The following is a 13,547-nucleotide window of genomic DNA, read 5'->3' as shown; positions in this document are numbered from 1 at the left end:
TGATGCATTTACTTAAATGAGTGCAAATAATCGATATAATAAGATAAAATCGTTTGTGGATTAAATATTTAATTATACAGACATCATGGAAAATCTACAGAATTCGATATTTCATAAGGAACAACCATGGAACTAAGGAAAACGCGCGTGGAATTCCCCGATGTAATGGGTAGCAACGTCCGGGGATATGGGTTAGCAACACCCAGGGGCTATGGGTTTTGTAACGACGTGCGTTAACCAATCAGAAACCTAGAAATATACTAAGCCGGGGATAAATATATAACGCATCTATCCAAATGAATTTGAAATAATGCAGTCTGGTCGGTTTCTTAAAATGCGTCCTCTTTTCTTCTACGATTGAGACATCACCGCGTGCGACTTATTACCAAATTTGTACTTGCCATGAGGAGCAACTAGTTGAGCAGGATCTACTTACCCTTCCGAAGCACTTGAGATATCCCGGTTTGTGGAAGGGGTTCATGTTGATCAGTCTTTAGTTTTTTGCGTTTTTTGTGTGTATTTTTTGTATACTGTTGTTTGTCTATTCATCGTTTTTCTTTTAGGGATTGTTTTGTCGGGTTTTCGTCGATTCTTTATGATTGTTTACTTGGTATCTTCTGTCTCTTTGCAACCCACACATTGAAATCGACAACGAGAACTAAACTTAATAACAAAAAAAGACTAACTGCAATTTTCCTATTGTGAAAATCCATCTTTATATAGCAGCGTACCAGCAACTCCAGTGGTGGATATCTCCCAGTTGATTATATATTCAAGGACTAGCGTTTCGGTAATTCCTTGAAAGGGTGTTGCTGCTTACATGGCAGTTTTTGAACCAAGGGTACAATTTAAAATTGAAGTCATATTTAAAAAGTTATGAATGTCATCACGATTTATTTAATCTTTATAGAATATCGGTCGCACAGATGATCTCATATTCGTATGATTAGTCATATATGACATTCCCGAATGTGACGTGTTGTCGGATATTTACTTGAATGACACGACAGATGCGACTAGTTGAACAGGAATTGCTTACCCTCTCTGTCGATGACATTTGTTAACCGTGGGTTTTTAGTTAGGTTCATGTTGCTTCTGTTAAGGGTTTCGTTGTCTGGTTGTCATTTTTCTCTTGGTCGTGATGTTATTGTTCCTATTTCGACGTACGGGTTTTGATTTCCACTTTTAACTTGTTGGGGTTCGTGTTGCTCAATCTTTTGTTTTCTGTGTCGTATTTTGTTATTGTATTTTTTCTTTGCGTAATGTTACTTTTTGGTTATGGTGCGATATGTTTTTCTTGGGCTTATATAATTTTTGAGTGTTCATTTGTTATTTTATCTCTCTCCTTTTTTGTTGCTGTGTTAGTTATCACAGGAATATATGAAGGACTGTCTCTTTCAGTAAAAGACCAAACTCCCTGTCTATAGTATGTATGAAGATATTTATCACAAATTCCATTTCAAAGATAAAGTATTATTTCGATATCTATATAGCTATAATCCGATAGACTTATTATAATTAGAAAGTCTTGTTTGTAAAATCAAAAATAATTTTTTTTGAATGTACAAGGTATCGTGTTGAAATTGTTGCTCGGTGACTATCAACGTAGTATTAATATCGTTTTAATGATCGTGCATAAGATAGACGAATGCATTTATTCATTGTATTATATCAAAATATCAAATGCAATAACTATCATTATCATGTCAATTTAGAAACAAATAAAGCACAAACTGTTGCATGTGATAGCTGTAGATAGATAGTCGATTCTCATAAATCCACGCAAGAACAAAGGTTACAGAGAATTATTATGGTGAGTTTAACTACATGTTTTCTGACATAACTGCGGTAAAAGCTTTAAAGTGATTTTGCATTATTCATTTATAAAAACATTCAAGAGACGATGGGATAGACGTTAATCAACTGAAATGAATGATGTTATCGTAGAATATTGTTTACTAGACCATGACAAATAGATTGATAGATTGATTGGGGTTTTAACGCCATTTTAAGCACTATTGGCTATTTCGTTGAGGTTAAGTTTTTTTTGGTGGAGGAAGCCGAAGAGAACAACCGAACTTCTGCAGGAAAAATGACAATCCTAATCAATTAAGATGGTGTCGAACACGCATGACAAATGGAGGAAAAAATTCAAAACCAAATCATCTCTGGTACCTATAGCCAATGTTGCTCAAAACATATGAAATAATTAGTATTGCGGTCATTGTATTAATAAAAGTGAAGATGATAGACGTAAAATTATAATAAGTATATACGTTGCTATGATTTGTGTACAATAAATAAAAGCAAACTAAGAACGTAATGGTAGATCTATGCTTCCTCCCAAATTGGTCCCTGAACACATACCTTTTGCAAACTGTTGAAGGAGAAGTGAAAGTAACAAATACATGTTTAAGCACCGGTTGGAAAGGAGACAAATCATAGGAAATCGCATCGACAAGGTATGATGTACAGTTGCTGCTAAACAAAGGCAGGTAGATATATGCATGGATTGATTGATTGATTGATTGTTGGTTGCTTTTAACGAACAGTGGTAATATATGTATGGACAATTGCATATTATTTGACTCATTACTTTAACCACATTGTAACGTACGTGTCACGTTGAATTGGAACAATAAAACATAAATTCTTTATCTTTATACTGTTTAGCCACTGCTAAGTCAAATGTTAGTCAATATATTGCTTCATTGATGGACAATTGTTTAATGCAAAACATACACATTTAAGATGTTAACAAGTTACATGTGGAGCAGGATCTGCTTACCCTTCCGGAGCACCTCAGATCACCCCCAGGTTGGGTGAGGTTCGTGTTGCTCAGTCTTTAGTTTGTGTTTTGTGAACTGTTGTTTGTCTGTTTGTCTCTTTATTTTTTAGCTATGGCGTTGTCAGTTTATTTTTGAGTTTGAATGTCCCTTTGGTATCTTTAGCCTCTCTTTAACTAATATATTGATAAGTTCATTGGCTCTGAAAAGTTGTTGGACCAGGGAAAGGGACGAACATTTTGGATTACCATTGAAAACTCGGCTTATTCGGTAAGATAAGATATTAAGCTGGGAGGGTCCCACTGGTTCATTTATGTTCATAGTATGGAATTCTCTGAAAACGTGTTTCATTTTAATGTGATCCAACTGTGGCGATGAATTGCAACAGTAAGAAAAGAATTAGAAATATCTCATAAAAATTTTGTGGATTTTAATGGGTATATTTTTTTGCTCCGAGAGGGTCGTGCTAAATGACTTAGAATGAAAGAAAAAATGAGTTCTATATGAGCAGATTATGTAACTTGAATTAGCTTCCAGTATAATTTAGTAATGTTGAATTACGTTTTTGTCGTCTGTTATATTAGAATGCTACAAAGATTAGGTGGAGTGTTTTTCTATATATTTTTTATTAGTTTGGAAATATGTCCTTTATAAGGTTTAAAGAGAAAAAATTACAAAACATAACTGACACCAGCACGAGTTGGTTGACTGTTATATGCATTATCTTTGTCATGCACTGATGACAACGGATATTTTCGATTGTGACCTACCGAATTTCCATGAGCAACATCACAGTGTCACACGTGGATCATGATCTGCTTACTCTTCAGAAGCACCCAAAATCATCCCCGGTTTTTAAGTTTTCATTTTGTTTCGTGTTGCTCAGTCTTTAATTATCAATGTAATGTAATGTGGACTTGTTTGTCTTTTCGTCGCTTATCTGTTTTGTTGTCATGGCGTCGTCAGTCTCTCTACGACTTATCTGTTTTGTTGTCATGGCGTCGTCAGTCTCTCTACGACTTATCTGTTTAGTTGTCATGGCGTCGTCAGTCTCTCTGACTTACTAGAATGCGTTTTGAATGTTCACTTGATATCTTCCCCCTCTCTCTCTCTCTTTAACAAAATATCAGGAGGCCTCCGACAATTAGTTAATGAGTTTTGAGTTATAAAGAAACAATGTACTAAGTTAGAAAGTCCTTCTACAAAATGTTACTTACCTTTAGTCATTAAAAACAGTTCTGAAAGAAACTGCCTTTCATTTAACGTGCCTTTCAGTTTTATATCAAAACTCATAAAGTACGCAGAACTGATTATGATTATGCCTGCAATAGCTAAAGGATATTGGCTCACTTTTACAGGAGACAGGATGTTCACCACACTTGACGAACTTGAAAAACAACAGTTCTAACAGCGGCACCTGATTTCCGTTTGAAGACTGTTTTGTCCAGAGATGTAAACGTTACAAGCAGTTAATGGAATTTTAACGAGTCTTATATGGCGTAACATGAAATTGGCGGATACATTAATCTAGTATGGCAAATGTGTGATTATCATGTCAGCATATAATAATTGACCATTTTACTTTATTCCTGAGTGTTGCTTGTGTATGATTACGACAATAAAGCTTAACAAACTTACTTTGTTACGAAATTATAATTTATTAACAGCATGCTTATGACACGCTCAACTGTCTTTATTGGAATCAGAAAGGCATGTTACTGAAATTGTGTCCCACTTGTGTTTAAAATAGATATTTGAAACCTCCGAGTTGATTGAAATATTAACATCTTTAGAGGTGTATCTGTACTGATATATACATATATTATGTTAATTAAAGACCATCTGTTAATTGTTTGAACGTCTTAAAGTATTTATAGCACAGTAAGTTATAAATACAATATGGCATGCATTAATTTAATGAATATCAATAGATATGCAATACTATATGATACAGTATAACTAGATAAAGCCGACCTTAACATAGTGTATGTAATTCGATTGATACACTGATTCAAATTTGTCGTTACATTAACTTTGCTTTACTATAGTTTTTAAAACCAATTTGAACATCTGTTTATGTACATATTATGTATGTAATATGCGTACATGATATAAGTCTAATTAAAGATTATTATTTCATCTAACTTTTATGTAACTTTACACTTAAAAAAATATACCCAGTTTCCTATTATACTCATGACAACGCAATCTTGTTAGTCTGTGAAAATTGATAAATTGATGTTTGCTAAACGTCCAGTTGCTCATATTTCATGTACATTCAGGACGATAGTTGTGAAAGAGATTTTTCTTTTATGTAGAGTAGTAACAACCCTTTATGTAGAAAAATAAACTAACAGTACCCTATATAAACGAAAAAAAGAAATGCATTATGCATGAGGAAACCATGAACACATATTGTATGGTATGGAGAATGATCCATATAACAAATCATTTAACTACATTTACAAGTTTATGTCCAAGTGATAGATAACTTACTAATCAAACAAACAAACAATCAAATAATAAATGAATAAATAAAACAAGTTATATAGAAATAAAAGTCAATTACACAGATGGCCGAAATCGAATCAACTCAAAGAAACTAATTATTTCTAAAGGTTTACAAAGTAACGGTTTTCAAAGATGACCAGGAATAATACATTTAGTAAAAACTTTTCCAACATGTTTACGTCTTCAAAAGTAATGCTACTATTTTACGCAGTTGCTATGAATGAAGAAAGAGGCATAACTTTCCAAAGGGAATGTCAACATACACAAGTCGAAGAGAGATCGACAAAACACGAAACACCACGAAAAGACAAGCAACAGTCTACAAAACACTACATAAAAAAATAAGATTTAACACGAACCACACCAAATACCGGGGTGCTCGCATTGAACATACACACGAACCACACCAAATACCGGGGTGCTCGCATTGAACATACACACGAACCACACCAAATACCGGGGTGCTCGCATTGAACATACACACGAACCACACCAAATACTGGGGTGCTCGGATTGAACATACACACGAACCACACCAAATACCGGGGTGCTCGGATTGAAAATACACACGAACCACACCAAATACCGGGGTGCTCGGATTGAACATACACACGAACCACACCAAATACCGGGGTGCTCAGATTGAACATACACACGAGACAAAAAAATCGAAGCGGAATCTAGATACAGACATAGATAATAGATAAATGTGTATACCCTATGCTAAGCTATAAACATTAAGATATATCAAAGACAATCATTTACTTATTTGGTACATTAATAGATGGTGCCTTTGGCACATGTGTAGTTCATAGTTAAGGTACTTATGTTGAACAATAAACTTTACGACTTCTACTGTTTGTCACAGAACAGTTTTACTTGTATTGAGTTAAGTGATATTTGTCACAGCTACAGAACAACTTGTCTTGGATTAATCATTAACAGTTTTAAATTGTAAGTTTGTCACAGTTAATGAAAAACTTTCTTTGTGTAGCCCAATGTATCACTGCTTAGATTGTCCTTGACTAATTGTATATAGTTATTTACCAACCTTAATAAGACTTTAAAGTTACTGTAATCATGGTAATAGTATATGAGATTATTTCTAATAAATGCATAGTTTACATGATTGAAATACAAGATGATTTAATCTTAATATGTTAAATGATCTTTCATGAATGAGGCATTAAAAGCAAATGTTTTTTTCCTTAAAAAAATCTATACTTTAGTACTACATAAAGTGTAACAAAAAGTTCTTTTGTATACATGCATAGAGATGCGCTTTATTTATATATAAATAAGATATTTTATTTATTATATTTTGTTAAGAAGCTTTAATATTATATAAATCGAGGTTTAGAATTGAGAACTAATCAATAAAACTTGTTACATATAATGTAGAGAGATACATGATCGATAAGAATCGAAAACATACATTTCTAATGGTCTCCATGTCATACGGGATCAGAATTACGAAAACATACATTTCTAATGGTCTCCATGTCATACGGGATCAGAATTACGAAAACATGCATTTCTAATGGTCTCCATGTCATAGGGGATCAGAATTATGAAAACATACATTTATAATGGTCTCCATGTCATACATTGTAGGAGATCAGAATTACGAAAACATACATTTCTAATGGTCTCCGTGTCATAGGGGATCAGAATTATGAAAACATACATTTATAATGGTCTCCATGTCATAGGGGATCGATAATTAATTCATTGAGAAATGTAACAGGTTTGATATGTAAAGACCTCCCCCCCCTTTTATTAGTCTGATAAGTTGGCTTTTGTTGAATTAAGAACTTCTTAACATGAATACACTATACAAAAGAATAGAGAAACCGTAATGTAACATGACAAATAAATAGAAGATTAAAATCGATAGCAACATAAAAAAAACCTACATCCTATTAAAAGATAGAACAATTGAAAATGATAGAAGTGTATCGGATTTGTTGTGTTTATGACATCGAAAACATTTATCGGATCTAACCTGATCATGTGCACAGAACCAAACGACTTTTAACAAGGTCTATGGTGAATACAAGGGTATAAGAGTTTATTAACCAAAACATATCATATTTACCAGGGCCTGATGCCGGGTTAATATAGTTTGTTTGACTAAATAAACTTGCATCCATCGAATAACAATAAATTTTTTAAAACATTTGGTAAGAATACCAGTTTACCATATTCAATTTATAAGCGTTTCAGATATCTGCATTATGTTTTAAAACAAACGATTCTATGATATTTATACAAAATCATGTTAATATGATTCAAATGAAGTATATTCTTTATGTGTCTGTCCCAAGCCAGTAGCCTGTATTTTAGTGGTTGTCCATAGTTTTTGTCTGTCATATTTGGTTTTCATTTCACAGGCACTTTTATATCCGACTCTAGGGTATGGGTTTTGTTCATTGCCGAGGGTGAGACCTATAGTTGCTTACATCCACGCCATTTAGACTGCCGTAAATAGTTGTACATAGTTGACTCAATGGCAATCATACAACAGCTTCTTATCGTTATATATGACTTGGGACAAATAACAATTTTCAGTTAAAAATACGTATTTAACTGAATAACAAGAATTACCAAAAATAATTGAAAAGTAGGACAGACTACACCAATACCCCGAGTCCTGAGAGAAGATTTCACACTTTTTATTATCCACGCTTTTTTTTTTTTTTTTTATCAAATATGTATGAAGCGAAAGCATAGCTACTGCTGATGCAGTGTGTAAAACGACATCTTTAGAGATTATAGTACAGTAGGCTTTGTATGTTTATATGTGGAAATGATCACTAGTAGTTACTGGTGTGAATAGATTTTATTAAGATTTAGTTGAATTAAATATCAAACAAGAAATATAAAACATATTCCGAAAGAAAACTGTAAAAAAATGTTTCCTCGTTAACACAACATTCCTTTGTTTAGGATGAAATATCTGAATCAATGAAAATATAACGCATCCCTCATAATGATCTTTTAAGCATATTTTTTACCCTTCTTAAACTTAAAAATAATCTTGTTTTTACAAATTATTCAAATCCTGCTTCAGTGCAAAGTTATTTCAAAACGAAATGATTATTTCTATTTGATAGGAAATGAAGGATTACTTTCAAATTATGCATGATTGCACGTTAAATAAACGTGTCGTTATTTGTGTAATTTATCATCAGCAGTTTTAAAACTTAAAGATACCTTTTTTTCATATATAGAAAAATTTTAAAAAGAAACCTCCACCACCCATATTGTTTATTTTTAAAAAAATGTGTTTAAATAGTTTGTAATATAGAAAAATGTTTACATGAGTATGTCTCATCAACATTTACTATAGTGATTCTCGCGGTTAGAAAAAAATGGTGCTTGGAAGTTTAAAGGACAATTAAAGTACAAACATGCCACAAACATTGTATGGAAGGAAATGGTATTTCTAAGTAAAAGTGTTTTTCTCCTTCCATACTTCAAATCCCTTTTGACACTCCCTTCCTAAAAAAGAAAGAAATTTCCCAAAACACATCTAGATAGACTGCATACACTTAATTTGTTCCCATATGATCAATCATTACTTTCTGAAAGTATTTTAAGCATTTAGGTTAACAGGTCAACTGAAAAAAATTATATGTAAAAACGTAAAAAGTTGGCAAAAAACGTCATTTAAGGCCAATAACTTCATAAAAAGTCGACTGATGATTTCGGCCATGCTGACACATTTTTTGATATTGTCTTGCTCGTCATTTTCGTTATCTAAAGATTGTATCCATCTATTATAGTTTTTAGATAATAGGCAAACATTTGGGAAAAAGATGGAAAAATCGTCATTTAAGGGCAATAACTCCTATAAGGACTCGTCTGACGATTTCGGCAATGCTGATTTATTTGATCTTGTCTTGCTGATTATTTTTGCTATCAAAAGTTTATTTCTATTGTATTATAATTTTCAAGACAAATGGCAATAATGAAACAAATAGTAGAAATCGTCTTTTTTTTAACAATAACTTCATTAAGGAGTCCGACAGTTTTGATCGAAATGAACAGGAGGTAAATTTTTAACATTCTGAACATGTTTGAACTTCTCAGATTTTCTCTATTTATAGCGATTTTCAAGATAAAAGACAAAACTTGCATTTGTTCCCTATGTTCTATTTTAGCAATCCGGACCATGTTGGTTGGCAGATGGGATCTCCAGACATTATTTAACTGATTGAATGTTGCTTGTTAAACGTCTTGAGAATATTTAAGGAAAAAAATAAAGGCAGTGCACAACCTTAAATTGTACATTCGATCATAGAATGGCTATCGTTGTTGATTTTAATGTTGTTGAGGCTAACTGACGTATAACCCTATATGCACCCCTACATTTGTTTCTTTTTTACAAGCGACGACCTCCCCCGTTTGCCCCTATATTAAGGTATCTTAACTTACTTCAATTCAAAAACATCTTGGTTCTAATTACCTGAATGCTTGAGGAGCTACATAACCTAAGGGGGTAAAAAGAGAAAAAAAGCATGAAACACTTGATTTATGCTTAATGACACTCTTAGAATCGTTATGCTAAAGTATGTGTCTTGTATCGATATATAAGAACAAGTGATTTTCAGAAAACATTAAAGTGATTACTATTGGCCAGATAAAATATGAAAATGAATAATCTTTACCAAAACTGGATGAAAATGTATATCACAAAATCAAAATGCTGAATATAGTTTTCTACAAAAACGAAAGAAATTTAAATGAGTTTTCCTAGCAACATGTGAAAATGAATATCCGTACCGAGGCTAATATCCTCTCCCTCCTCCCCCTTGAAATTTTAATGGTCGTCCCTAATAACTTTTACGCCCCTGGTGAGAATTGAACTAATTTTGTATTTTGTGTTCATCGAATATGGCAGCATGGAACATGATGACAATCTATCTAGGGGTGGAGATATGTCAGTAGTAACCAAGATTCTATCTAGGGGGTTGGAGATATGTCAATAGTAACCATGATTATATCTAGGGGGTTGGAGTTATGTCACTAGTTACCAAGATTCTAAATTACTGAGATTCTAAACAAATAGTAAAATCTCTGTAGTGAAGAATCATGTCGATGTTACTACGAACTTTCACTTATTGGAAGTACATAAAAAGTATGCATATTGTCAACATGAAATAACATGCAAATAAAACTGCCACATCCTAAAGAAATAAGGTGCGCACTTAAACTATTATCGATTTATATCACCGTTATAATGTCAACTGAGCAATTAACATGTTTTTATATGAACCCCTTTAATACACAGAAGGTTATGGAACAGTTAATATGTTATCATTTTAAATTTTATTCGTCTCAGGTATTCCACGTATAAAATAAACAAAATCTGCATTTTCTTTATTAAAATAAAAATAAGGAGATGTGGTATGATTGCCAATGAGACAACTATCCACAGAAGTTAAAATGAATTGGATGTAAGCAATTATATGCAACCGTACGGCCTTCAACAATGACAAAAACTCATACCGTATAGTCGGCTATAAAAGGCCCAGATATGAAAAATATGAAACAATGCAATTGAGAAAATTAACGGCCTAATTTATAACAAAACACTTTAAGAAAAACAAATATGACATACATGAACCAACAACAACCACTGAACTAGAGGTCCCTGACTTGGGACAGGCACATAAAGAATGTGGCGGGGTTAAACATGTTTGTGAGCGCTCAATCCTCCCCCTGACCTGGGACAGTGGTGTAACAGCACAACATAAACACAATCTATAAAAGTCAGTTGAAAAAGCCTTATTTATTAATATTGTATTTATATTGTGTCATAGATCAAACTTAATCGTTCATTGTATGCTTACTTGTTTTTGTTTATGTCTTTTTGATCGAGTTAAGCCATTTCAATTTATATTTTATAGTGTGTCTTTTTATGTTGTAATGTTACACTACTGTTTCAGGTTAGGGTGAAGGTTGGCGCCTGTTAAAACGTTCAAACCCGCTGTATTTGTATGCACCTGTCCTAAGTCAGGAGCCTGTTGTTCAGTGGTTGTCGTTTGTTGGTGTGGTTCATAAGTGTTTCTCGTTTTTTATGTAGATTAGACCGTTGATTTTCCTGTTTGAATTGTTTTACACTAGTCATTTTGGGGCCCTTTATAGCTTACTGTTCGGTGTGAGCCAAGGCTCCGTGTTGAAGCCGTACTTTGACCTATAATTGTTGACTTTTTACACATTGTGACTTGGATGGAGAGTTTTCTCATTGGCACTCATACCACATCTTCTTATTTATATTCATCAGATCGATACGAAGAAAAACTTCAAACAAAAACACAGACAAGACATGGCAAGGTATATATATCCTAAAGCCTGTAGTAAATATTTTACGCCTACCATACAATTTGAGTCGAACTTAAACTAAAATTGAATTTGCTCTGTTCTATGCAACTATCATTGAGCAGTGATAACACACTTTAAGGCTTGTACCATACAGACTATAGTACATGTCTGTTTATAAAAAATGTCTCTGCCGGTGGACAGCTGGGATCTTGTGGCCACCATTGAAATTTTGCTTATAATTTTTACATACATATGTAAAGTGTTTTTACGGCTTAATTGTAACTATATATAAATCAAACAATCTATATCTGACAATTGACATGCTATCTTAGTATTTCAAGTAAAAAAATGAGCAATCTATAATAATGCCATGCCATTTTTTCAAGTAGAATTTTAAATGTATTTGTATTATATGCTGTTTGAAGCATAAGTATGAACAAACATCATTTTTTAACTCTTTTATAAAAACATTCTGTGATCGTGTGAACCGTTAAATTTTATTTTTGGATCTATTTTAGTGAATACTCGATGAAGAACAAGTTACTTTCTTTGAAGTTATAACATACTTATGCTAAAGGATGTTAAAACTACATCTCCATTTATTGATGAAATCAGTGCAGGTTTAAAGAGTGTAAATTATCTCATTATTTTTGATAGTATTGCTTATCATCAGGATCCAAAATAAAAATAAAAAAGCACAAATTTTCACAGTTTTTACAGAAGAGAACATATAATTAAACGATTAATTTATTCCTGCAACTGATAATCAACAAAATAAGAGACGTGAGGATTTGGGACATAATAAATATATGGTTAGTATAATAGTTCCAGCGAGGATTGAGTTTCTAAGAGGAAATTTTCAAATTCTTAAACAGTAAATCAAATAATAAAAAGCCCTATAGTTGTCTACATCCTCGTCCTTTTGTTTGTAAACCTCATGAGATATTACATATGTTTGATGTCAAAATAAAAAGAATCAATTGATTACATGTAATTAAAACACGTTAAGAATAAATTATTGCATTTTTTTTTACAATATCACATGCCCATATCATACATGATATTACTTACGGAATCGATGTCAGTATTTTGATCCATTTTGTATGTCCAATACAATGTTTGTATTTTATACAGTTATATTTTTGATTTTTTAACTTCACTTTATTTTATCAAAATTGTTTTTCTCCAAACAATTAACAACAAACATTAATATTTAGGAGGCGTTCATCCATCCCATCTTTAAATGACATTTATATGTTATGCGTTCGTTTCACTGAGATATCGAGTTTAAAATGTTAGTGATATGTTTAGTACATCAACATAATTTCAGCTGGCATTGTTCTGTCTATCCTTGTCAATAAAACTTGTTTGTGGATGAACGTATGTAATTGGTCATAATTCAAAATATGTCCTTTATATTCAAGTTCGTTCTAAATTTATATCGGTTCACCTTAAAAGTTTAACAGAAATTTTATTTTAATAGGAGAGGCTTTAAATCTTATTCTCTAATCGTTCAAACTCCAGGGTTTAACCATTGAATATATTATTTAAGTAAAATAAATCATTTAATTTACAAACAAAACACTCGACTCTTTAAAATAATTTCGATAGATATATTAAAATCAAGTAGTCGTACCCGTTTTATTGCAAGTCTTTTTACAAAATACCAGACTTCGGACATTAATGGGAAAACAAAGTTCTGCTATGGACAGATATATATATATTTAGACCCCTCTAACAAGAAATTTGTTTTGCATGCACACGTATAAAATTGCGTTTTTTATGAAGCGCAATCATAGGTTTGAACGTTGTTTTCAATTTAGATTTGTATATATATATATATATATATATATATACAACTCGTCTAAACATCAGCCCAACAATGTTAGATCTGTAAATTTGCTCTCGCAAATTTTTTGT

General features: G+C 32.4%; 1 protein-coding gene across 4 annotated transcripts in view; it reads right to left on the bottom strand.

Annotated features, from left to right (window-relative positions):
- The window catches only part of LOC127706236 (uncharacterized), a 31,062-nt gene extending 18,031 nt beyond the window's left edge, over positions 1–13,031 (bottom strand). For 2 of the 4 annotated variants that reach the window (XM_052210730.1, XM_052210733.1), the window contains exon 1: positions 12,699–13,031. In XM_052210730.1, coding sequence (XP_052066690.1) covers positions 12,699–12,725 — 27 coding nt within the window. In that variant the 5' untranslated portion in view covers positions 12,726–13,031. The remainder of the gene's footprint in view (positions 1–12,698) is intronic. The other 2 variants (XM_052210729.1, XM_052210731.1) reach the window with 2 other exon arrangements.
- Between the last annotated feature and the right edge of the window lie 516 nt (positions 13,032–13,547).

Source organism: Mytilus californianus, unplaced genomic scaffold (assembly GCF_021869535.1).
Source record: "Mytilus californianus isolate M0D057914Y unplaced genomic scaffold, xbMytCali1.0.p SCAF_6, whole genome shotgun sequence".
Taxonomy (NCBI): Eukaryota; Metazoa; Mollusca; class Bivalvia; order Mytilida; family Mytilidae; genus Mytilus; species Mytilus californianus.
The sequence above is the reverse complement of the archived record's forward strand: the minus strand, read 5'-3'. Positions and strand labels throughout refer to the sequence as shown.